Source organism: Agelaius phoeniceus, chromosome 15, assembly GCF_051311805.1.
Source record: "Agelaius phoeniceus isolate bAgePho1 chromosome 15, bAgePho1.hap1, whole genome shotgun sequence".
NCBI lineage: Eukaryota > Metazoa > Chordata > Aves > Passeriformes > Icteridae > Agelaius > Agelaius phoeniceus.
Genome location: NC_135279.1, coordinates 4840883 through 4865164, shown reverse-complemented (window position 1 = coordinate 4865164; position 24282 = coordinate 4840883). Strand labels below are relative to the sequence as shown.

The window sequence follows — 24282 nt, the reverse complement described above, 5'->3', positions numbered from 1 at the left end:
GTGTCACCAGGCTGCTGTGTGTGGACGCCTGGGGACAGTGGGCTCTCCTGACCTCATTCCTGCTCACCCTGATTGAACACATCCCATGCAAATCAGGCTCACTCCGTGGCAAAGGCTGGTTCATTATTTTTAAAGTGCATGGGTAACAGCATCTGTTGTTCCAGCAGATTTATGCAGCTGTAAAATGCACACCGCTCCTAAATGCTTTGTTTCCTTGTCAGTTTAAAACATTTACTTGGTCGGCATAATTAAATCTTTTATCATATATTATTCTATAAGAAGAGCTTAATTCACTGGTATTGATCTGGAAAGCTTTTGTGGCTGATGTTTCATTCTGGAACAAAAGGGAACATTAGGAGACCCAGGTTGTTGCACTGGAGAAACTTCCAAAGGGGAAGAGAGAACAATTAAAGCTGATAACATGGAGCAAAAGTAAAGTAGGTGTTGAGTTAAGCCTATTTTGGTGTCACAAAATCATCTGGGCACATGGTTTTGATGTTTTCTCATCCCCTCCTCCTGCCACAGTGATGGAAGACACCAAAGGATGAGGCTGAGGAGCTCCCAGTGGAGAAACCACTGAGACCCTTGTCAGGAGGAGCTGCCTATGGAACACAAACCTCCAGGCAAGAGGGCTCCCACATAAGTTAAGATTTACCTGTCTTAGTGTCAGGGGTGAAAAATAGAAAGACTTTTTAATTGTAGTTTCAGTTATTTCTAAACATTTGCATTTTAAGACAGTCCAAACCTAGACCATGGGTGTTAAGGAAAAGCCTCTGAAAAATACCAGAAAAAAAAAAACCCAACTTAATACACTGAGATTGAAATCCAAAACATTTCACAACTTCAAGCAGTTGGTTTTAGTATTAAGTTGCTTTTAAAATGCATAAATTGACTTCTATCTTTCAGGACATGAGATGGGTGGATACTAAACTGGGAGATTCTTACTGTGATTGCTGATATTCTCAGTCACCCTGTATTACTCTGGGGTTCAGGTTATTTTACTGTATTCTGGCTGATGCCAGAGCACTCCCCTGCAGCTGCCACATGTCTGAGAGCTGCCACATGTTGTTTGCCTTATGTTGTTTGGTAAGGAGGAATTTAGGACTGTTAGAGCATTTGAGTTATTTTTAATAGACACAAAAGTGTTACACATATACATAAAATATGCATAAAATATACATAAAATATACATAAAATATACATAAAATATACATAAAAGTCAGTGCTGGGAGCCTGCAAGTGTAACTGGCAATGGGATCACAGTGGCAGAGATCCTGATGGAGGAGCAGGGTGGTTGGGTGGGTGTGAACCCTCCATGCTCTCCATCTGACAGTGGGGTGCCTCTGGTTGGGTCAATCCAGGCCTGGGACTGGATTCCTGGAGGTGTCCCAGGAAGCCAAAAGCCAAGAAAACACGGTGGGTACATCAGCAGAAACAAACTGGAGGTCGTGGTAAAAGCAGATAATGTGCCCACCCCGATTTGTATCAGACTTTCCCATCCTCAAACACCTCCCTACCCAGTTTTTGCAGCAGCTGAGCTGTCTGGAGGAAGCTTCTTTAAACACAGAAATCAGAAATAACAGCTCTTTCTTTAAATCAGAAATAACAGCTCCCCACTAATTCTCTCTCTCTTTTTTTCCCTCTCCGTGTTTGACTCCAGATAACGTTGAATTCTGCAAAAATCAAACTACCTAACTTGCCTCAAGGATCTTCCTCTTCTGCAGGGTCCAGGCAAAAAATCTACGAGCTCTGTGTGTGTCCCAATGGGAGGCTGTTCCTGTCCCAGGCAGGCAGCAGCTCCACCTGCCAGATAAACACGAGCGTCTGCCTTTGAGAGACACTTTGCAGAGGGGCATCACAGGCAGCACAAAAGCCAGTTCTGGTCTCACAGATCCAGCTGCCAACTATTTTTACTAGAACACAGAAAGCCTATCAAAGACTTTTTTTGTGTGTGCGCGCGCGTGTGTGTGAATATATATATAAAAAAATATATATAAGATATATATATATATATCCTCTGTGTAAAATGATGTTTCAGTACAAGGAATCCCAGGGTGACCCTGTTACATTTGTGTAGCATTTCTCTTTCCCACACCAAAATTTACTGGTACAATCTGCTGAATTGGATCTGATGCTCCCCTGGACCCTTCTGTATTAAGACAGTGCAATGATCACCCCTCGTTTTTGATCATGTTCTCAGAGCAATGGGATTGCTGGCTGGGCAAGACCCTGGAACCAATGCAGAGCCACCACCATCCAAAGGGAAGAGAAGCATCTCTGATTATTTTTGTGCCATTAAATCGGTGGCATGAAAAAGAAATAGTTTTAAAAACAACAAAACATCCAGATGTGCTGTTCTGATCAGCTACAGTCATCCAAGATACCTGAGGTGAAATTACTCTTTAATTATCACCTGAAGCATGGCTCCCTGTTGGGAGAGATGGATGCACTTGGCCAGCAGGAAAGTCCAGACCTTCTTGCTGAAATAATAAATGTGATTTTCTGAAAGGGGTCAACACTGGCCTGTGCATGGCCAAGGATGCCTTGTGCTATTCAGGTGTGACACATCAGGTCCAACATTAACCTAAAATCATCTCTGTGCTGGCAAAACTGGTGTGTGTATTTAGTTATTGGAAGGAACAAATTGTGACAGTTGGACTAAGCAGAAAAATTCTGAACCTCTTTTGCTAACAGGTGTCCTGGATCACCCTCCAAACTCCCCATTAACACCTTCAATTTTGAACACATTTAATGTGAAGGTGTAAAGATTTAAGATTTGGACATTACCTAAATACCTGTAGAAACAGAGAAAATTAACTAGAAACTGAGAAAATCATAAAATTAAGTGTATAATGTAGATGCTACACCAGAATTTTTGCCATCTTTCTTTTCAAGATACACAGTCCAAGATCACTTAGATTTGGTGGAAACTGCAATTATCAGAGATGCTGACAATGAAAGACTTTTTTTAAGGATTTATAAAGATTGTGACAAAGCCAGATTATTGAAAGGAAGGGCTTTGGATGCTGGTTCCTCTAGAATTTGAGTCCCCAAAACTCTGTGGTTGAATCTTATCATGGTTGCATTTTTTTCCTTATTTTAAAGTCTAGGAGTCACGGGCAGGACAAAACACAAAAATCTGATCTGGTAACATTACTTCCACTTTTGAAGGTTTGAAAAATAATGATAAGAGCCCAGATCATTGAAATCTGACCCATAATTTCATCCACATGTATGTAAAAAATCCTTTAAAAAAACCAAATATACCAGTTAAGACAAAAGTTTCTAAGTGACAACAAATCTCACGAGGACAGCAAGGTTTCTAAGCCACTGAGATGCTTTTGAAATATTACCTCATGTGCAAATAAGACAGATCTGTGCCCATCCCTAGTGATATCTAACCAAAGCTGGTATTCTTCAAGTGATTTTCAAGATAAAACATAGCTGGCAGAAATCTTCAGAAATAATTTAGCCAATTCCCTTTTCTTACAGCTTTTCACGTATTTTCTTGTGGTCTCGAGAGTACCAGGGCTTGATTTTTTTTTTTAATTTTTTATTTTTTAATTAACAGTTCTGGCTTAATCCAAAACTGATTGGACTCAGAGAAGATTTCTATGGAGTTTAGATTAGATGTGTTGCTGCCCAACAAAGCAGCACTCCCAAAAACATTTGTTCCTGAAAGAGGATTGAATTCTTTCCTTTTATTTCAATAATGCTTTCTGATAAATTAACGAATTCAAACTATTTGTTAATGAATGATTCCTGTAATTATTATGTCTTGAGTCAACATTTGAATGCAAAGGGTCACCCAGGGTAACAATTGTATTGGGACACAGGACTGTACCATCTCTGTTCAAAGAGGGGAATTGTGCCTATGCCTTAAGTCAATGCACTCAGCAAGGAGAAGCACATCATATTTATCTTGTTATTAAATCTAGTTTATTTGGGGGGAGGGACAGGAGGGTGTCTTGGGAACTGGTTGTGCAACTTAAAACAGATACTGATGAAATACATTAAGACTGTAGGGGCACCTAGAATGATACAGACTTTTTTTTTCCTTACCATGTTAAATATAGCAAAATACTGTGTATGTTACCTCTGGGGCCATGGCTGAAGTCCCATTCATAGTCCTACATTTTCTGTAGTTTTTTTTTTCCCTGTTTCATTGAAAACTGATCACAAACCTCATAGCAAGCATGGCCCAATCCATAACCAAATCCTGTGTGAGCAGTTTGAAGACATGTGCTGCAGGAGGAGTTCCTGTCATTGAATCAGATGAACTTCCCAGCCCTGGGAGTGCTCAGGGGGGTGAGGAAGGCAGGGCTGAGCCCACCAGGGGTGCTGCATCCTGATTTCTGTGCTCTGCTCCAGACACAGCAGTGGCTCAGTCCTCAATCCCTGTGCCACCCTCTGGCTGCTCCCAATTTCCATCCCAACGAATTAATTCTGAGTAGCTGCTTTTCCCAGCTGGGCTCTTGGATGAGGTTATCACCTCCTCATGTCACAGCAGCCATGAAACTGCTAAGGACATTCATATCTTGGTGTGAATTTCTGCTGGGGAGCTGCTAGGAAATGACCTTAACATCTGTGCCATCACTGCAGATGCTTCTCTGAGGTGAACAAAAGGTACCTTAATTATGTCTGCTGAAAGAAATTCTTGTTTCAATTATTTCAACTATGTTTCCAGCTTAAAAAACATAAAATTATGTGTTGTGGTGAAATGTGAGGAATTGTTTCTAGAAAGAATGAACCCCTCTAGGGATTTGTAGATGATTTGAGCACCACTTGAGTTTTAAGACTGGTTTGGGTGATGCTGCCTGAGCTGGTCAGGAAGTGGCAAACATAAACACAGGCTGGGCAGAGAATGGGTCAGGAATGTTCCTGAGGAGAAGGACTTGGCTTGTTGGTTGAGGAGAAGCTCAACATGACCTGAAGCCACAGCCCAAAAGGCCAATCCTGTCCTGGGCTGCATCAAAAGCAGTCAAGGGAGGGGATTCTGAGCTCCTGTGAGACCCCACCTGCAACACTGGGGAGCACAGAGATGCTCTGAGGGCTGGAGCCCCTCTGGGAGAGCTGGGGGTGCTCACCTGGGGCAGAGAAGGCCCCAGGGAGACCTCAGAGCCCCTGCAGTGCCTGAAGGGGCTCCAGGAGAGCTGGAGAGGGACTTTTTACAAGGGCAGGGAGTAACAGGGCATGGAAGAATGGCTTCAAACTGACAGCAAGCAGGGTTAGGTTGAAGATTAGGAAGAAGCTCCTTGCTGTGAGGGTGGTGAGGCCCTGGCACAGGCTGCCCAGAGAAGCTGTGGATGCCCTGCTAGTGTTGGACAGGGCTTGTAGTAGCCTGCTCTAGTGGGAGGTGTCCCTGCCCATGGCAAGGGGCTGGAACTGGATGATTTAAGGTCCCTTTCATCCCAAACCATTCCAGGATTCTATGAAAGCAGAGCAAACAGGATTGTGTCTCAGATCCCATGGGAAAAATCAGGCATTTTGTTTAAAAAGCTGCCTGCTAACACATCCTGCCATCTCACACTCCACAGTTTGCTGTGAAGGGACTCTCCTGTTGGACAAGGCAAGTGCAGGAGAGTCCCTTCTCCTCCTGCCTTGCCCAGAAATCCCTCACAGTAGCTGTACCTGTGTGGGCTGCTTTTCCCTGAATCCATTTAATCCAGAGCTTCCCTGACTGGAATTTCATCCACGTGCTCTACTTAACACTGATAAAATGCCAGAGACAAGCAAGGGTTTGTGTATTTCCTTGTGAATTTGGCCTGAAGTGGAGCATTTGCTGTGTGGGAGGTGGGGTTGGTCTCAGAATGGAGTTGAGTTTGTGTCTGCTGAGCTCAGAGGGAGAGGTGGTGATGAGTTCATGGCCTGAGCTGGGGCTGAGGGCAGGGGGAGCACTGCCAGCCCTTGGGGCTGAGCCAGACCCTGCACTGCAGCTGTGAGCACCAAAACCCCACCCAAATGCTCATCAAGGGGCTGTGCCACAGTGTCCCTGCACCTGGGGCAGCCAGGCAGGGTCATAAATGCATTTCTGTGTGCTGGCTCTTTATGGGGCTGCAGGACCTCGTCCAGTTTGCTGTAAATGGGGCACTTGAGGAAAGGGTCAGGAGAATGACAGTGCTCACCTGTGACTGGAACCTTACCACATGTACTCTGTGAGCCTCCTGTCATGGCTGGGGCAGGATGGTTCTCCTAAAGCAAAAAGACTTTGCCATTAGCAAAGGCAGAGTTCCTGATACTGGCTGTACATCTGTACCCATTCTCCACGTTTCTTTGTGGGATTTTTTTGGCTGTTGGTTTGTTTGGGCTCTTCATTCATTTTGAAGCATGTTACCCCATAGCTAAACAGTACAAAGAAATGTTAACAGTAAAGGAAGTCATCAAAAGGGGAAGCCAGTAACTACTACAACATTTATAAAGCCTCTCCTAAATATTCATTTTTAGAAGACTGAGCATGTGCAGGAGTGATTTGTATTTGGTTACCTCAGTCATGTGCTGTCTAACAGCTGTGTTTTGGAAGGGTTGTGGGGTTTTTTCTCCTCTTATGATAAATATCACATTGCACAAATAGACTTTGAAGGCATAAGCCTAAAAATACAATCTGCAGTATATGGTACAGCAAAATGATGGCTAAATAAAAACCCCTCCCTAGAACCTGCTCCAAGGTTAAAGGGAGATTCCTGTGGAACTTGAGAAGGCTAGCTCACATCACAGCCTAGTGAAAATGCATTTTGTTGTCATAAGATGCTCACACTTGCACACAAATACACACACACTCTCATATACACTTGTTTACAACAAAAGCCAATTTTCTTTACGTTTGTTTTTATGGCTTTAAGTTTCACATTGCAAAAGAGAGTGAGACAAAGACCAAAGACTTCAAGAAGTTCATCCCTCTCTGGTTGCCCTCATGCCTGAAATGCATTAACTTTAATGGTGCTTTTTCTGAACTGGGTAGGAAAAATGCAGGTGTATCATAAAGCTGCATTTGAGAGAATAAAATGGCAGGGAGGCTCTAACTTGGTTAGCAGGGAGAGGAGGAAATAATGTGAAAAATCGTGAAATGTGTGCAGAGGGCAAGGTTACCTGAAATCTGAAATGTGGAGAAATAGCCCAGAAAGCTTAAAGACAGCATCCTGGGCTGGAAGTATAAATAAACTGAGAAAATGGTGCCAGCTCTTCACCTGAGCATTAGCAGGGCAGGAACTCCAGTGGCTGCTTTGTGGAGAAAAGTAACTGCTGCAATGATTTCATTTTAGAAGTACCTACAGTAAAAAATAAGGGAAAAAAATAGAAAAAAGGAAAAAAGTTAGAGGCTGTGCTCTTTTTTATGGCTGACATTTTAAATTTTGAAATGTCATCATCCAGAATTCACCCCAGCAAGCACAGGGCGTGTTCCTGCCAAGCTTTGCCAAGCACTGCTTTGGTGCTTTTGGAATGTGAAAATATCAGCCTTTTTATTGCCCTGGCTGCTCAGGAACGTGATCCTGGCAACTGTTCCCTTTTTCCCATTTTAACCTTTTTTTTCCTCAGCTCTGAAATTGCTGTGTAATGTTTTGGTAGCTACCATCCTGCTCCCAAATCCAGCAGCCCCCAAAACCCAAAACCTGCGTGTAGCAGTGGCGTGATGATAAAATTGGGACTTCCAGGTGAATTCTGCCTGGCAGTTGCTGTGTACTCACAGCTGATGTAGCCAAGTTTATGGCTGTGAGTGGAGCAGGGTTAAACACTGACATGGTGCTGAGGTTATTCAAGCAAGAGTGGAGTGAATTAAACAAGGCAGGTAGGAGGGAAGGGGAAGAAATGGGGAGAGACATCACCCTAATCACAGTAATGCAGTCAACGTCTCTGTCCCTTTGCACTATTATACTTTAAATTAATAACATCCATTTTACTAAATATGGTGGCAATTATGCTTGATCTTTTCATGGAGCTCAATGGAATTACTGTCACTGAAACCACTTAGAGCTCGGGCTGTTCAAGATTGCTGGGGTGTTGTTTCCATCCGCAATAACCACAGTGGCTTGGGGCTTGGATGGAAATTATAGTGAATAGCTTGTATTTAGAAAGCTTTTAAGTCTGCTGTGGTTGAGAGGCCCCTGGTTATGCACATCCAGCCCTGAGGCTTTATCATTTCAGCTTCTCTTGTCCTGCCACTTGAATTGTATTGTGCCCTTGTGAAAAGCGACACGCGGTATAAAGAACGCAGCAAAAGATGGATATTTAAAGCTGCAGGATTTTTATCTGAAACGAAGAAGGAAATACAATCAGAGTGCCCCACTGAGATTTCCCATCCAAATCACTTTAAACTAGAGGTGCAAGTCCCTTAAAAATTAATTTGCTACAAGTGTCATTCCTGCAGCAAAGTTAGCACTGGTGTCTCTCCCAGGACATGTCTCACCTTCTTGCAGCTGGAAGCCCTGTGGTGGCTGGGATTTTGTGCCACCAGTCAGGAGTGATGGGCTGCCTGTTCAGAGGAAGTCAGGTTTCCTTTGAGGAAGCTGATATCCATGGATTGGGCTTTTGTTAGCTTTTAACAGGGATTAAAGAACAGGAGGGGTAAATCCACTGTGAAATGATATGTAATTGTATGTTTGCCTCATTTAGTTGGTTGAAACTTTCCACCAGGAAGAGAAAATATCAGGAGCAATTTCTGTGAAAATGTTACATTTACATTTTGCCACCAAATACTTCAGATAAAAACATGCAGCTTTAGCTAAACAGACTTCTCTCCTGAGATTAAAGAGGGCTCTTTGGAGCCTCTCCTGGGGTCCTACCCAAATGGAAAGTTTTACCATTTCCAGCATATTTGTCGTTATAGGAACAGGCTCATTGCAAAGCACAAGTCATGTGCATCTTTGCATGTAACAGGAATTTTAAATTGCATTGTACTTTTACATTTTTTTCCCCATTCAAAGGCTTTACCACTGATGGGAGATAGAGCCCTCTGAAACCTTTCCTGCTAAATGCATTTTCTCTTCCTAAAGCAATGTATGTCCTTTGGTCTCTTAAAAATTTCCTCATAATGGAGTCCTTGAAACATCTTGAGGCAGGCTCACACTGGAGAGCAAGAGAGCAATTATTTGTGGGTGGTGCTATTTTTGCTGAAGCTTGGATTGCAGCTGAAAAAATTGTTGCTGTTAGAGCTTCTCCCACACTCCCTTAGCTCCCACCAGCCCCACACCAGGGCTGCATCTCTCCAGGAGGCTGCCTTAGAGCAGGGAGTGACCTCCCACACCAAGCCACAGCCTGATGGTTTTGTCTCCAGCTGGGTCCTCCCCTGGCCCTGTGCACTCTGTGATGGATAAAGAGACCCTTTGGCAGTTGTAGTGGTTCTGCAATGGTACAGATGGTGTGTACCTGCAGCCTGAGTAGGATAAGTGATGCTGCTCGTTGTTGGGTGCTGCTCTCCCAAGCCTTTGGCCTCCTTGAGAGCAGCAGCTCCTGAGGGCAGGCACTGCTGCAGGAATCCACTCTCTCATCCCTTTTTGTGGGTTACCAGAGCGAGTGAAAATGAACAAATCCTGCAGAGTAAGTGTGTCAGGAACCTCAGAAAGGGCAGATCTGAGCAAGCAGTGTCCACTGTGTGCATCAGAGCAGGGCTGAGTGGACACCATCCCCACCTGGATTCCTCCCTAGGCCAGAGCTTTCCCTGAGCTGTGGCCAGGCCTTGGTCTGGACCTGCCCTGTGGGTGCTTTGGGAGCAGGGAAGGGACTGACCTGCTGGATCTGCATTTTCCTTGTGGCTTTGTTTCTTTTTTCCTACCCCGTATTTGAATTCGTTTCCCTGCAAGCAAATGCCAATAGAGCTGTCAATATTCACCCAGAAAAGCTCCATATATGTAGAGCCAACAGCAAAACATTCAGTGAGAGTCAAAGGAAACCTTGTTCATCTCCAGCAGCAGCATAAAAGGCATGACCCCTGTGCTACAGCAGTTTTCATCTGTGATGGGAAAACACCTTGTCTGACCTCTACTCTGAAAACCACCAATGACCTTGATCGTGTAAACAGGACAAAATGAATTTAAAGTCTTATCACAGTTCTCATGACGAAATTCAGATTTGTTTGGCTTTTTTTTTCTTTTTAATTTATGTATGTGTGTGGTTGTGTGGGAAAATATAAAGCTTTTTTGTATCAAATAACATCAATCCTTGCACACTCTATGCAAAATTTTGTAAGCATTGCAATAATGCTATGAATTACACAAGGAACTATTTTAACTTTATTACACTTTCTGTATAAAAAAAAAAGTTTGTATTTAAATGATTTCAACTGCAATCTTGTAAAATATATTAATAAAATAATGATTGTTAAGAAGGAAAGAGATGTTGGGGTTTTTTTGTTGATCACTGCAGTGATCTGTTTCACAGGAGCAATGGATGTATTTATGCCAAAAATGCTGTAGGAGATGGAATGAGAATTTCTGTGAATTGCTGTTGGAAGAAAACCTGTCATCAACAAAACAAAGGATTTTTTTATTTGGGGAGAGTTGAGTCTTTCTTATATTTGTAGATTTTCTCACCCTTGCCCTGGCATTAGAGACTCACAGCCAAGAGCTGCTGCAGGCACTGAGGTCCTGCCTGGGCATCACAAACCTCTCAGAGGAGAATTTGGTGCTGCTCGTGCTCCAAACCAGCAGGAGCTCAGGGTTTTCCAGGAGTGACCAGAGCTGGGTGCACACACCCAGGAACAGAGCCCCACCTGCACACAGTGGAGGGGGCAGGAGCTCCAGTCTGCCTGGGAAAAAAGAATAAAAAAATTCTAAAAACAAGCACAAAAAACAAAACAACAAACAAAAACCACCAAAACAAAACAAACAAACAAAACCCACCAAAAAAACTAAACCCCAAACCCAGCAGCCTCTGGACCAAGTCACAGAAAGCCTCTTGGAAACCTCTGGCTGCTTTAATGACCCATCAGTTTTATTTTAATTGGCCAACTAATCAGCTGCTCATTGGTGACTCTGCACATGCCAGGCAATCACTTCTGAGGGCATTTTGCAGGAGCTGGGTTTTAAATATGAATTTGTTCGCCCTGGATTTTGTCAGTAAATGAGAGCATTGATTGAGGCTCATTATCTGAACAAATTGCAAGATTTCAATCCGGGTGGAAAGTTGTTTGTGCCTTCCAAACCCCTCAGAGAGACAAAGCCCAGTTCCCACTGGGGCACAGCCAGAATCCAGGCTGGAGGAAATTTGTTTTCCAGTTTGTAGGGGCTGCTGTTTACCAGGCTCCACACAAATTCCCTCAGTTCTGCTGGGTGGGCACACACAGTCTTCTGGTCCCTCACTGGCTCTTTGACAGTTTGTCCTTTAAAAAATATTAGAAAAGAGAAAAGGCATCTTTCAGCTGAACTCCAGCTGCAGATGTTGGCCTGAATTTGGAATTTCCAGCAAAGTGACAGTGAGATAATGCATGAATTATCCCCCATGAAGAAGCACATTGGCAGGAGGTCCCCAGCCCTGGGAGCCCCTCAGCCCCTGCCTCTCGTGGGGTGGGGTTTGAGCACTGGGGAGTTCAGCAGCTCAGCAGAGCAGCAGCATTTTTGCAGTGCCCCCATGCTAGAAATGATGGGTGGGACTCAACAGCAGCAGCATCTGCACCATTTTTTAAGGCTGGGAAGCCAAAACCAGGATTTGGCTTCCAAATTCAGCTCCTGGGAAAATCATCACAATGCAATTTCCTCCCAAGTATCCTGCCCTTCACTCTTTAAGAAGCACCTCCTAATTTTTTCTTGCTATCTTTTCTACCCCTACAGGTGATTAATTGTTTCCTCATGTCATGGTTTGGCACTGGTGCAGTTTGACCACCAGACTCCCAAAAAACTCGCTTCCTTTTCAAGCCAGGACACCTTTTTTTTTATCCTAAACAGCCAAGATAAACAAAAAATAATTACCAAATAAAGAATCATTTAGATAAAATGAGTCCATTTCATACTCTGTAAAATGATAACAACTTCCACAGCTTAAAATTTTATGTGCAGCTGGGTTTTCATATTTTTTCATCTGAGTTCAGTACAGACAAGTTGCTGCTGCTGAAGTTCAGTTGTTAAATCTGTGTGATTATTTTTTATTTTTATGAACAGTGGCCAGAAAATCAGCAAGGAGAACGATCTGTTTTTAACAGTTTTTCTCCAGTGCTATGACCTTGATTCTTCTCTCCTTAAGCTGAACTGAAAAATCTTCCTCAATTTAGTGATGAAGGTTCAGACCTAAATAGCTCCAGTGCCAAATGTATCCCAGAGGAAAATTATATGGCCTCATTTAATAGAGAAAAAGCAGGAAGTCAAGCCAGCAGGAAGAACTTGGCTCTTTTCTGCAGTCATTTCAGGATAAAAAGCAGAGTGTAAGTAGTCTTTAAATATTTGATTCACACTATTGTAATCTACATTACTGATATGATCTGCACTTATTAAAATTGGAGTTTGTGAATAGCTCTGCACATAACAGCTCTGCTTCAGGCCATCACACAACCAGGCCTGTGTATCACCAGCTCTGGTATTTTCCCTTTCACACCTACACCATTTTTTTCCCCTATTTCTGGACTTGGCTTTCAGTCTCCTGAGCAGCAGAGGCAGAAAGCAGCCCACTGCCTCCTCACTGAGGAATGCAATCCCATCTGCTGGGCTCCTTTCAGTGGCTGCATGTAGGGAGGGGAGAGGCACAAAACACCATTGGTCTCTCTGCAATAACCTCCCTGATTTGGTTTTGTGTTCCCCTCACTGGAGCAGAGTTGTCACCAGCCCCCATCCCCACCTCTCCTCCCTGCCTGGACCTGGCAGTGCTGGTTCATGGTTGGACTTGGTGCTTTTAGAGGCCTTTTCCAGCCTAAAGGATCCTCTTAGAGCCCTATTCCCATGCCACCCCCTTGCCCAGACTGTGAAACAGGAATATTCTAAATGCCAGCATAACCCACGAGTACACAGGGGACAGTAAGGCTGCAGTGCTGCTGGGTGTTTCAGCATGTTTTAAAACAACAAAAATACATTGAACTCTACCTGCAACTTGAGTTCAGCAGCTGAGAGCTCCAAGGATGCTGCACATGACTGAGATGGGATTTTAATCACTGGATGTGGGTCTTGCATCTGCTTTGCCAGATTGGGAAGACAAGAAAACAAACAAAAGACAAGACAAAATAAAAAACCCAAACAAAGCCCTTTTTGCATATTTTACCTATTTATACAGGGTTTAATGCTTTTCTAGGAACAAACTAGGGAGGCCCCAGAGCTGAAATCAGCAGTGTCAGAGGTGACACTGGTTCCAGAGAGAGCCATGTCTGCTGTAAGGCCCACCCAAAAAACCAAAACCTGCCCTGGGAAATGAGGGAGATGAAAATCTTCTCATTGCTGTCCAGCACCATCAGGTTTAGGACTAATAAATGCCTGATTGGGAAGGGTGAGTGCATATGTGTGTGTGCATGGGGCAGGGGAGGTGCATTTCTGGATAATTTGTTATTTTTCTGACAATTGTAACTACTCCCAAAAATCATTTGGATATTACAATAAACCTCAATCTCAAAAGAAGAGAGTTTTTGCAACATAATAATCCTGAACCATAATAGCTAAATTTGAGAATAACTATCATCTGCCAGAAATACATTAAAACATCTACAGCAGAACCAACAGGCTGCAGTGGGAGCTCTGCACACACACAAGATTAACACAGAAAAATGAAAGGAGAAAAGCACTGGCACTTCTAAGAAAACCCACAACCCACCACCTACACGGTGAACTTTAAAGCACAGAGTGCAACATCCAATGAATTATTTATGAATTAATTTCCAATGAGCAGTTTAGCAGTCAAAGGAAACACAAACAGGCAGCACAGCCCTGCCTGGGGTGACAGCAGGGGACACAGGAGTGCTGTTCCTGTGGCAAGAAGACATTTAGCAGTGTGCATGATGAGCTGCACACTAATAAAGTTTAAAACAAAAATCCAATTCCTAGCAAACACCAGGCTGTGCAGTATCCCAACACAGCCTGTGGGAGATGCACAGAGCACATGCCCAGCAGTGCCAGGTGACAGCACTCACCCCTGCCACACTCATTTTCTGCTACCTAAAATACAAGTACAACGAGCTGCTGCTTAAGGGTAATGATGGGACAAAGAAATCAGGAGATAGAAAGGCCACATCCTGCTTTTAAATTAATTCTTTATAGCCAGGCTGTAGAATGGGCTCTGCACTGAGGGCTCCACACCAGCACTGGCCTTTAGCATGACATTAAATTAATGTTTTGTGGGCCTTTTCCCTCCCCCTAGGCTGAGACACCTCCTTTGCTGCTGTCACAGCTCTGTGTGCCAGGCTCTGAGGACCTTCCCAGCACCAGCAGGGCACAAACAAACCTGGGGGCATTCCTGAACTGCATTCAGTAGCTGCTGGGGCAGGGACAGGGCAGGTGTTGCAGCTTTCAGGAGAACAGAGGCAGGAGAGGCTTGGGAGGAGCACAAAGCAGAGCAAACAGGTTGGGCTGGGCTGTTCTGGGCTTGGTGCAGCATTTCTCACACAGCTCCTGGCTGCTGCAGTTGGAAGAGCTTAAAAATGCTCTTTTTTTTTCATTCATTGCCAGAGCAACACCAAAGTCCTGCCCAGTTCCAGGAGAGGGGCTGGGATTGCTGCTCCTCTCCCTGCTGAGCCTGCTTTAGCTCACTTATCATGCTGGCTTTGATATTGGTCACCTTTGTGATATTCCAAAGCCCAGTGTGGCAGTGCACAGTGCTGGGGCCAGGTGGGGAATGGGTTATTTTGGTTTTTTTAGCAGTGCCTCAATGGAAACCCTGCATCCAGAGAGGCAGCATTTCCCTGTGGGGAGAGCAGCATCCCATTCCTTGGTAATTCTGACTCACACCCAGGTAAGCTCTGCATGATGAGGTGATGCCAGAATATTTCAAGTGAGATCCTGTCTCACTTTATTCTGTCTTCCATCAGAAAGACTGAAGGCAAAAGCAGAAAGATGCACTCATGGTTTAAAAAATTGACTTAACTGAAGCAGGTGAAACATTTAAGAACCAGCCTGGTTCAAATCCTGTTCCACTTTGGCTGTTGGGAGAATGGTCACTGCTCCCCTCCCAAAGTGAGCAGACCAGACAGAGCAGCCAAGAGCAGCAGAATCATGGGATGTTTTCCCCATGATTTCCCATGATTTCTGGTTTCTACCTTTTTCTTCCTTTCTGTTTTCTGCATTGACTTCTGGACCTCAAACCTTTTCCACATCCATTAAATCAGATACTTGAGTGGGACAAACCTGATGAGCACAGTGTGCCAAGGGGAAACCAGGGCTTCTTCCATTTTTGCAGGACAAGGACACTCCAGATAGAACTTGTCTCACAGAGAGGCAGGAGCACAATGAGCCAGATGGAAGCTGGTGGGTCCCAGGGTGAGAGATGGGAGGACACAAGCACCAGCTCCCTGCAGGGACTGATGGATCTTGATTGTCACTTCTTTCCCTCTCACTTTGTAGCACCTAACAAGTGTCTGTCTGGGCTCTGGAGATGTCATTTGTTCCTGATGTGAGGATGCCTCCATTAGCCAAGGCATTTTAAGACTTAATGCCCACTGCCACACTTCTTTCTTTCTCCAAGAAGATGACAGAAGAGAGCAAAAACAACAGCAGAAATATTGAAAGCTCTGCAACCCTGGAGCAAGTTCAGCCAGTTCCCACTGACATCAGTAGGTGTTCTGTCCACAGATAGATTTTTCACTCATGTTTTTAAGAGACAGAATAGGCAGCTTAATGTGAAAGGGCCAAAGTTTGGCATGATGTGAGTGACAGTTTGGATCCAGAGTCAGCTGCAGGCAGATTTGGCTCAGGAGAGCTGATGTGGGCCACTCCCTTCCTGAGAAACACAAGGGTAAAACAGCCAGCAGGGCCAAAAGGGAAAGGCTAAAAATAAATAAATACATTAATTATGACAATAAGCATCATGCCCATCTGAGAGCTACTGACCTCACAATTATACTCTCATTCCTGCTTTGCATGGGAACTGCCAGGAGGAGATTATGATAAACCTTAGAAGGTGCAGGAATGGAGATGTCAGGCAATTCAGGGTAAACAATCCCATAAATTACAGTTGAGTTATTTGCAATTAAAAAACATTTTTAAGCTGATAAATTCCATTAACATTGCATAGCCTCTATAAAGTAACCCCTCGCTGCATATTAAAGAAGGACGTGTCTTTTTACATTTTGTCTCACCACATAAAACATAATTTGGTGAGGAACATGTTGCCCAGCCCAGCCCAGAGCTCTCCTGCACATCTTACAGCCCCTTGGGCTGCATTGGAAACCTGGATGCAACAGGAAAAAATGCAGCATGCTTGGGACCACTGAGAAAGAGTTCCTCCATTGGATGCAGGGCTGAGCTGATGCTGCAACAACTTTGGTGTTGTGCACCAGAAGTCACAGCCAAGCTGCTGTAAAGTCACAGGGGCTCCAGCAGATACCTGGCTGTAATTATTCACTCAGTTTTTGAGAGCAGTTAGGACTCCAGGGTGTTGTTATTTTACTGTCAGCACCTGCACCTGAACAGAAACCTTAAATGCCATGGTGCCAATGCCTAGGCTGCAAACACTCCAGCAAATCTAGAAGCAATTGCTCTTTGGTCAGATCCAGGAAAGAATACACTCCCTGGAGGGTTTGGCAGTGGGGTGACACTGGAACTGTCCTGGCTCATGTGGGTTTGCTCTGTGCAGAGACAGAGTTGTATGGAATGATCCTGTGAAAGGCTCAGTTGGCTGCAGTCAGATAAATGGCCCATTCTAAATGATCCTTGCTGAACTGCACAATCTAGCAGGCTGTGATTTCTCACCTTGGCTTTTTCTACACCCCTCAAGATTTCTAGCTGTTGGAGTTCATCATATCCATGAGAAATTAAACACAGTGCATGGCTCTAGAGGCAATTTCTCTGTCTTCCCTCAACCCCAGGAGCCAAGTGGAGTCTCCTGGAGTCTCACTCCTTGTAGTGGAAAAGGCAGCAGAGGCATCAAAAAGAATTAAAAAGAAGGACTCCCAGAGGAATTTAAGCTTTTCCTTTTCTGGCATTCAGGAGGAGGATTCAGGACTTCACCCAGCATTCAGATAGAAGATTGTTCTGCCTAGAGTGAGAGTTTAAAAATGCCAGAAGATAAAGGAGGTCCCTTCAGCCATGCCAGGTGTTTCAAGCCCAAAGACAAGGAGGAGTGGGGGGAACACATGGCAGTCAGAGGTGAGGCTGGAAAAGACCTTTCATCCACTTAGGTTCCTGAGGCTGTTCTGGGCTGGGAAAAGGCTGCACAAATCACACAGGAGGTGCTGGCAGTTCACTCATTGGAGCACAAGCTCTGCCAGTGGCACCATTTGGATGTTTAAAGCCCTTGGCTCTAATTGTAGCATTTCCATGCTTGAATGAGCAGTACTGGGGTTACAGTCATTGTGGGAAATGGGATGGATTGGGTCCCAGCTCGCCTGAGAGGGGAAGGCAGTCCTGGCTCTGCTGGCAGCCAGAGCCTCTGACACCCTGACAGCTCCTGCCACGATTTCCCTCAGGGTGAGAGGGCTCCCCAGGGGCAAAGGAGGAGCTAAAGCAGCCTGAAGCATCCCTTCAGCAACTGCTCCATTTGCATCCAACTTTACCCAGCCTGAGCTGAGGATTTGCAGCCAGTTCTGCAGGGGTGGGAAGCCAAGGACTCCTCTGTCCCCCCAGAAGGGAGCAACACTCCTGGGCACCAGGAATATTTCCCACTTCTGCAAAGAAACACCAGGCTGGGAGTTTGGTAAGAGCAAGACTGGGCTACCAAGACACTCAGGTCTCACTCAGATCATCTCCTGCCCCGTGGTGTTATTGTCTATAATGTGTTCAGTGAATCCCAAGCAGATGGATGAATCCTGCCACACAAAAAGCCAGAGGCAATGCTTGGAGGCTTGGACCTCCAGGTCTTCATTTTTAGAGATAAGCAAGTTTTGAGTCTTTGGAAGAAACGTTCTGACTACTGCTAATTATTACTGAAGCCTTAACATCTGCTGCTGCATGGCAAATGTGAAGGCACTGTCAACATGGGCTAACAGGCTTAGAGGACAGGAAAATATCACCACTGTGATGAGAATGGGTGTTTTGCTTGGCTAGCCTATCCTTCATACACAGAAAGATAAAATTGTATGGAATGGCTCCTTGGAAAGACAGTTCCTTTCCTTCCTTGTTAATACTGAGAGTCAAAAGTTAAACACAGCTGACAAAATATATATAAAATATATATTTTATATATATTTTTTATATAAAATATATATTTTAGTGCAATGTTGGAGCAACATCCCTCTTGAGCTCCTGTTTCCTTTCCCGTTCAGGTGGAGGATTCTCTGTGCCCTTGTGCTGGGGAGAAGTGAGGAAGCAAGGAGTCAACTACAACAACACACACACCCACATATATGGATATGGGTATGGATATAGAGATAGAGATAGTGATATAGATATAGATATAGATATAGATATAGATATAGATATAGATAGATATAGATATATCCCTGACTTCTATATAGAAATAACCATGACTTCTCAAACAGGGATAAAGCTAGAGGCCTCCAGCATTCAGACTTAGCTCATTCCAAAGGAAAGAAAATAAATTTGCAGTAGAGCAGTAGCAGGCCAAACCAGCTCTTTTTAGTACAGTTTTTAGGGAGAATTGAACACTGAGCTGAACTTGAGTTCAGCTCCTGTCTCTAAGAAACTTGGGACTTTCCCCAGAAGAAAGACAATTTGAGGAGATGAGTCCAAAATCTTGGGTGCAGGAGATGCCCCATCCAGGACTGCTTTGTTCTGCCTTCCTGCATCAAATGTTCCTGCACTGCTGCTGGTTTCTCCCTGGAGCCCTTCCCAAGGTGGAGCTGACACAGAGGAGCAAACACAGCCCTGCCCTGCACACTGAGTGATGATGCCAGGCTCAGGGAGCCCCTGACAGGCCATGTTCTCCAGGTCCCTGTTAATTACCAATGTTTGCTTTGCAAATAGTTGTTGAAATGCCTCAGTGCACCAACCTTTCTGGGACCACTTTGTATTTCCTAGATGTTCAGCTGGCAAGAGGCTGACAGATGTATTCCTCTGATTATTTTCCCTCTAACTGGCAGAAGTTTGGAGAGGTTGATTTGACATTCCCTGCAGTAGATTCTACAGCCATCAGGTCAGACACCTCTGAGATGCAAGCAGTTGCTTTCCAAAATGATAAAGGCGAGCAAGTAACATGAATTTAATGTGGAACCAGCATTTTTCCACCCCCTGGCTAGACATGAAACCACTGTGAAGAGCAGCACACAGGGATGGCTCTGGTTATACAGATCCTAATCCTGAGGCTCAGCCAAGTGAGTTCACCTTGCTCTAGCTCAAGAATTAAGAGAGATCTGAGTCACCTCCAAGGCAGAATTAACATCTGACATATGGTTAGGCAGGACAAAGGAGCTGAACCTCTCCATTCAGGGCCCTGAAACTGCTTGTCTCTGCCAATACCTCACACTCATCTATCAGGGCAGGCACAGACCTGGAGGAGCTCCCTTGGAGGGGGAAATGTTTAATATTCAGCAAAGAAAAGAAACAGCACTTCTGGCTTCCCACTGCAAAGTGGAACTCCATCCAAACTTGCAAATTTTAGGCAAAATTAAAGTTTTAAAAATTAAAAATTAAAATTAAAATTAGGCAGAGAAAACTGGTTTAGGAAATTGACTTTGGAACAAATGCATGAAGCCAGGGTCCAGGAAAATGTGCTTAGAACAGTTCCATATAAGCCATTTAGTATCTCTGTTCTGGGATTAATGCATTTCATGGGGCATTCTTCACTAACATGTACTGAAATAATTAGCACAAAGAAGCTTCAGATAACCTGAATGTGAACCCTTTTCTAGTTCTAGTCCAGATCTGTCATTTTAGGAGAAATGCACTTTTGCAGCCCTCTTGCAGAGGTCATCACAGAACAGAATTCTATTTGCATCCTACAACATGCAGAAGTTGTTTCTCTAAAAGGCTTAGACAGAATGTGGGAAAAGCAGAAGCTCAGGGAAAGGAGAAAGGAAGCAGAAGCCACATGTCATCACCAGAAGATACCTACAGCAGTGATCTTTTGCTGAAGTCTTGCAGCTTGTACTGAGTTTTGAGACACCTAGGAAGAGACAATCTGCTTCCCCACGTCTGCCTACAGGCTTTCATACTGCAGTCTGCCTGAAACTTATAAAAGAAACCTCTATTTATCCAGAACCAGTACAAAATGAATGATTCCTGATACCATGGAAGCTGACCTTCTACCTTGAGCAGGAAGCCTGTCAGACCATATAATTTTAGCTGTCTTTAAAGCAGTGACTTTAACTTCTGTTCAGTGCTAAAAAGAGAAGGATAATCCCTCTTATAAAGCTGAACTTGGGTTTCTGAAAACACATGCAGGTTGCTTTAATGTACAGGTCAACGCTTCCATTTTCTGGATGAGCATCAGCACCTCTGCACTGAGCAGAGCTTTTGATCTGCTCCTCAGCCCTGTGAAACCAGAGCACTTCATTACTGCCCCCAGAGCTTCCTAGACAAAGCCAGCTGAAGGCACACAACTCAGCACAGTGTTGCATTTCAGTGCAGGTGGCATTTTAATGGCTGAACAGCTCCATTAGCACTTAAGAGCAGTTGTAAGCAAGTGTTCTCACAAGCAATCTTACAAGCATTTGTGGGCTCAGGAACCTGTCAGTGAGGCTGCAGAGCTCTGTCAGGCACTGTGAGTGCTGGGTGAGCAAGGGATGGGGGATCCCAGCTCGGGGAGCAGGAATGAAGGGAGCAGGTGGAGAAGATCTCCCAGATGGCTCTGAGGAAAGTGACTTTTGTCAGAGTTAAAGTGCTCCCTTTTTTCAGAGGACACCAGTGAAGAAAGGACACCAGTTTCAGAGGACACCAGTGAAGGACACACTAACCCAAACCCTAACCCAAACCCAAACCCTAACCCAAACCCAAACCCTAACCCTAACCCAAACCCAAACCCTAACCCTAACCCAAACCCAAACCCTAACCCTGACCCTAACCCAAACCCTAACCCTAACCCTAACCCTAACCCAAACCCAAACCCTAACCCTAACCCAAACCAGCTCCCTTTAAACTGCCTAGAGATCCACACAGACTTTGGGAAGGCCCACACTGAGGGGATTACCCATATTTTGGAGGGCATACAGTGCCTGTCTTTACTGCACTTGGATTTCTCCTTTGGGCACATCAGCCCAGTTCCCTCATGGACCCATTAATTTACCTGAGAGGCAATTCAGAGAATAAAGTTCCCATCAACTTTGGCCTGTTGTGGAAAGATCAGAGGTTTAATCATTTAAACTCCCTAATAACTGTCTCCAGATGTTTTTAAAAGAGAAAAGAAAAATCATAGTCAAGAACAGCTTTGTTAATTTTACCTAATTGTTGTCTGGGTAAAAATATAAAAGAGAATTTTAAGAATCAGTTTCTATCCCCTGTAATTAGTGCCTGGGGAACAGATCTTCAGCAAATATTCATAGCAATGAAACATTTATAGACATGCTGCCTAGGTTTACCTACAGATTTTCTAGCCATGTTTCAGAAACAGCATCCAGGTCTCATTAGGCTACTCTGAAAACTCATGACCTGCACATCCTTAAAAGTATCACATAAAAAATTCTTTCAAATCATATAGCAGATGTGGTAGAGAAGTGTATATTGTCTGAATTTCCAGCAATAAGTAAGATTTCATAACCAGGCCACAATTTATAGCCTCAGAATTTCTGTTGACTTCGAACAAAAGAGAATTTGGATCTCTGATCATTAGTACAGCAAATGTAAAATTCCTGCAAACGAGCACCTGTCTAGGAAGAAGACTGCAAAATATATCTGGTTTAGTGTTTGGTTCAAAAGAAAGCCACAGGTGAAAATCCTTCTGGCTTGTAAAATACATTTCACTGAACCAATCTGTCATCTCTGCATCCTGCTTCATCTAACCAGTCTCTCTATTAGCACTCATCACCATGGTATCTGAACCTCTGCTGCTGGAGGTGTTATTCCAATTATTTTAGTGTAGCTGCTGACATGTAACCGAGAGCAAAATGTGAGGTTCTGTTAGAAAAATAATGCTCCAATTAGCTGCTCCTTCTTCCTCTAACAGCTCAGAAAGTCCCACTGGGGAGGATTGTTGCCAGAGCTTGCTCCCTGTGGTAGTCTCTCCCTATTGCTGCCTCTGCAGTGTTGACACAGGAGTTTGGCAGCCTGAGCCACATCCCAGAGCTGGAGCTGTTGGTGATACCCAAACACTGATCAGACACTGATCCAACACCTCCCAGGTACAGCAGCCACTGCTGGGCTGGATCTCCTGCCTCTCCTCTGCTGGCCCAATCTGTGTAGGAGACAGAGAAAGTCTTTTTCTTGTGCATCTTGACTCCTTTTGAAAGCAAAAGTTCCTGAGAAGGAGAGCTGTAAATATACAGCAAAGTCTGAGGAGCTGCTGGTTTGTGATCATGTGCAAACTGCTTCTCTCTCAGCACTTCCCTGGGATTGGGAATACATTTCATGACTGACAAAATATTTCATCCAGACACAGCATAAGAAAGAATTATAAACAATTTCAGAGATTGCTCCCAAGCTAAATCTTTGTGTATCTTCTAGCTTAAAAATCAGATATCTTGCTAAAACTGGGATAATCAACACTTCAAGATTTTCACTGTGGACCCTCTGATCCCACCAGCAGCTGCAGTTGCTTGTCAAGCTTGAAAGCAGCAGTTGGAAACCACTTCCCTCCACTTCAGCTCTTGTTTCCCAGAAAATGAACCAAGAAGGAGATAGTAGATCTGAGGAACAATGTCTCACCCAGCTGCAAACAGATCCTCTTGACTTGCATCCCATCTGACGGTGAGCACACTCTGCTGCCTTCCCATGCTCACCCAGCATCCAGTGCTCCAAGGGAGGAGTGGATCTCATCTGGAGAACATAAAAAAAAAAAAATAATAAAAGAGTTGTTAGATAACTTATAAAAACCTGTTACAGCAGAGCTCCTTAAACTTCCACTGTTACCTGTGGGGGATCTCAGCTTTCCTGGGGGTGGCTGAACTCCTGCCTGCCCATGGGAACTGATTAAAGGATTCCTTCTTTTACCTTGCTTGCCTGCTCAGCTCTTGTTTCGTCTATTAAATGGGGTTTTTTGTGTCTCACATATGAGTTTTTTGCCTTTAACCCCTCTGATTCTCTCCCCTATCCCACTGGAGGAGGGATGAGTGGCTGTGAGTGAGGCTGAGCTGCCAGCTGGGGTAAAACCATGACACAGGAGTTGGGAAGGGGGGGGTTTAGGTTGTTTGAGTGTTTTTAAGGCAAGGTTTTTCCTTGTCTCAACAGGATAAAATGCCTTTGCATGCCAAACCAGCCCTTTGCACATGCATGTGCACACACACACATTGGAACTGCAGCTCTGAGATCCCCCTGTGACCAATCACTTGCAGAGTTTTCCAGTCAGACTCTCAGCAGAACAGTGAATAAAACCTGTTTATCCACAAGAGATGGAACTCAGCCTGCTCACTGTGGGCTGCCTGGACAGTTCTAGGGAAGGGTACAATCCCAATTCCTGCTGTGACAGAGCTGATCTGAAATCTGTCCCTGACCATCCCTCTTTGGGGCAGCACCTGCCACAAGCCCCGTGCCACCAACCCTCATGTAACACAGAAGGTGATGAGGAGCATCTGGGGAAAAGAAGAATTAATTCTGGTCATGGGGACACCTGCTCTGGCCCTGTCCCTCAGGAGGGGGGACAGCAAAGAGCTCCTGGCTGTCCCTGGCTGCAGTTTGTCTCTGAGCCCAGCTACAGCAGAACCAATTCTGCTTAATGTGCCATCTGAAAAAGGAGCTGCTTGGAAGCTTTGTAGATCATCACAAGCAGCAGAAAGGATTAGCTGGTGGTTTTGTGAATGAGGTGGATTAGGAGATGTGCTGGGTACAGCTTTACTGGCTTACAGCAAGCTGGAGCTTCAGAATCGCTGATTTCTGGCTTTCTCTTTTTGAAAACAAACCAGCAACAAACCTGGAACCTGTGAGGGCTAAATCCTGATTCTGTCTCAGGCAGCAGCAGACATTCCTTTCCCCAGCTCTCTGCTGGTGCAGGATCTGGCCTGAACCCTGTGGCACTGTTCTTGTGCTCACTTTGTTGAGGATAACACCCTTAAAACTCAGAGTGTGTTAAAGGAAACAGCAACCCCTACCTACAGCAAGATCCAGCCCAGAACCTCAGAGCAGAAAAGAAATCTCAAGAAATTTTGAGATTAACTAAGACATTTTGAGATTAACTAAGACATTT

The 24282-nt window shown here is 44.5% G+C and overlaps 1 protein-coding gene and 1 long non-coding RNA gene across 9 annotated transcripts in view; one reads left to right on the top strand and one right to left on the bottom strand.

The window, feature by feature from the left end:
* Positions 1 to 10323, top strand: part of SGCD (sarcoglycan delta) — a 307095-nt gene extending 296772 nt beyond the window's left edge. For 7 of the 8 annotated variants that reach the window (XM_077186367.1, XM_054642995.2, XM_077186363.1 and 4 more), the window contains one exon: positions 1661 to 10323. In XM_077186367.1, the coding sequence (XP_077042482.1) occupies positions 1661 to 1834 (174 nt within the window). In that variant the 3' untranslated portion in view covers positions 1835 to 10323. The remainder of the gene's footprint in view (positions 1 to 1660) is intronic. The other variant, XM_077186366.1, reaches the window with a different exon arrangement.
* A 2691-nt stretch (positions 10324 to 13014) lies between these two features.
* The window catches only part of LOC143695286 (uncharacterized), a 35881-nt gene continuing 24613 nt past the window's right edge, over positions 13015 to 24282 (bottom strand). The window contains exons 2-3 of the long non-coding RNA XR_013184394.1: positions 22809 to 22919; positions 13015 to 13085 (exon numbers count right to left, since the gene is read on the bottom strand). This is a non-coding gene — a long non-coding RNA (uncharacterized LOC143695286). The remainder of the gene's footprint in view (positions 13086 to 22808; positions 22920 to 24282) is intronic.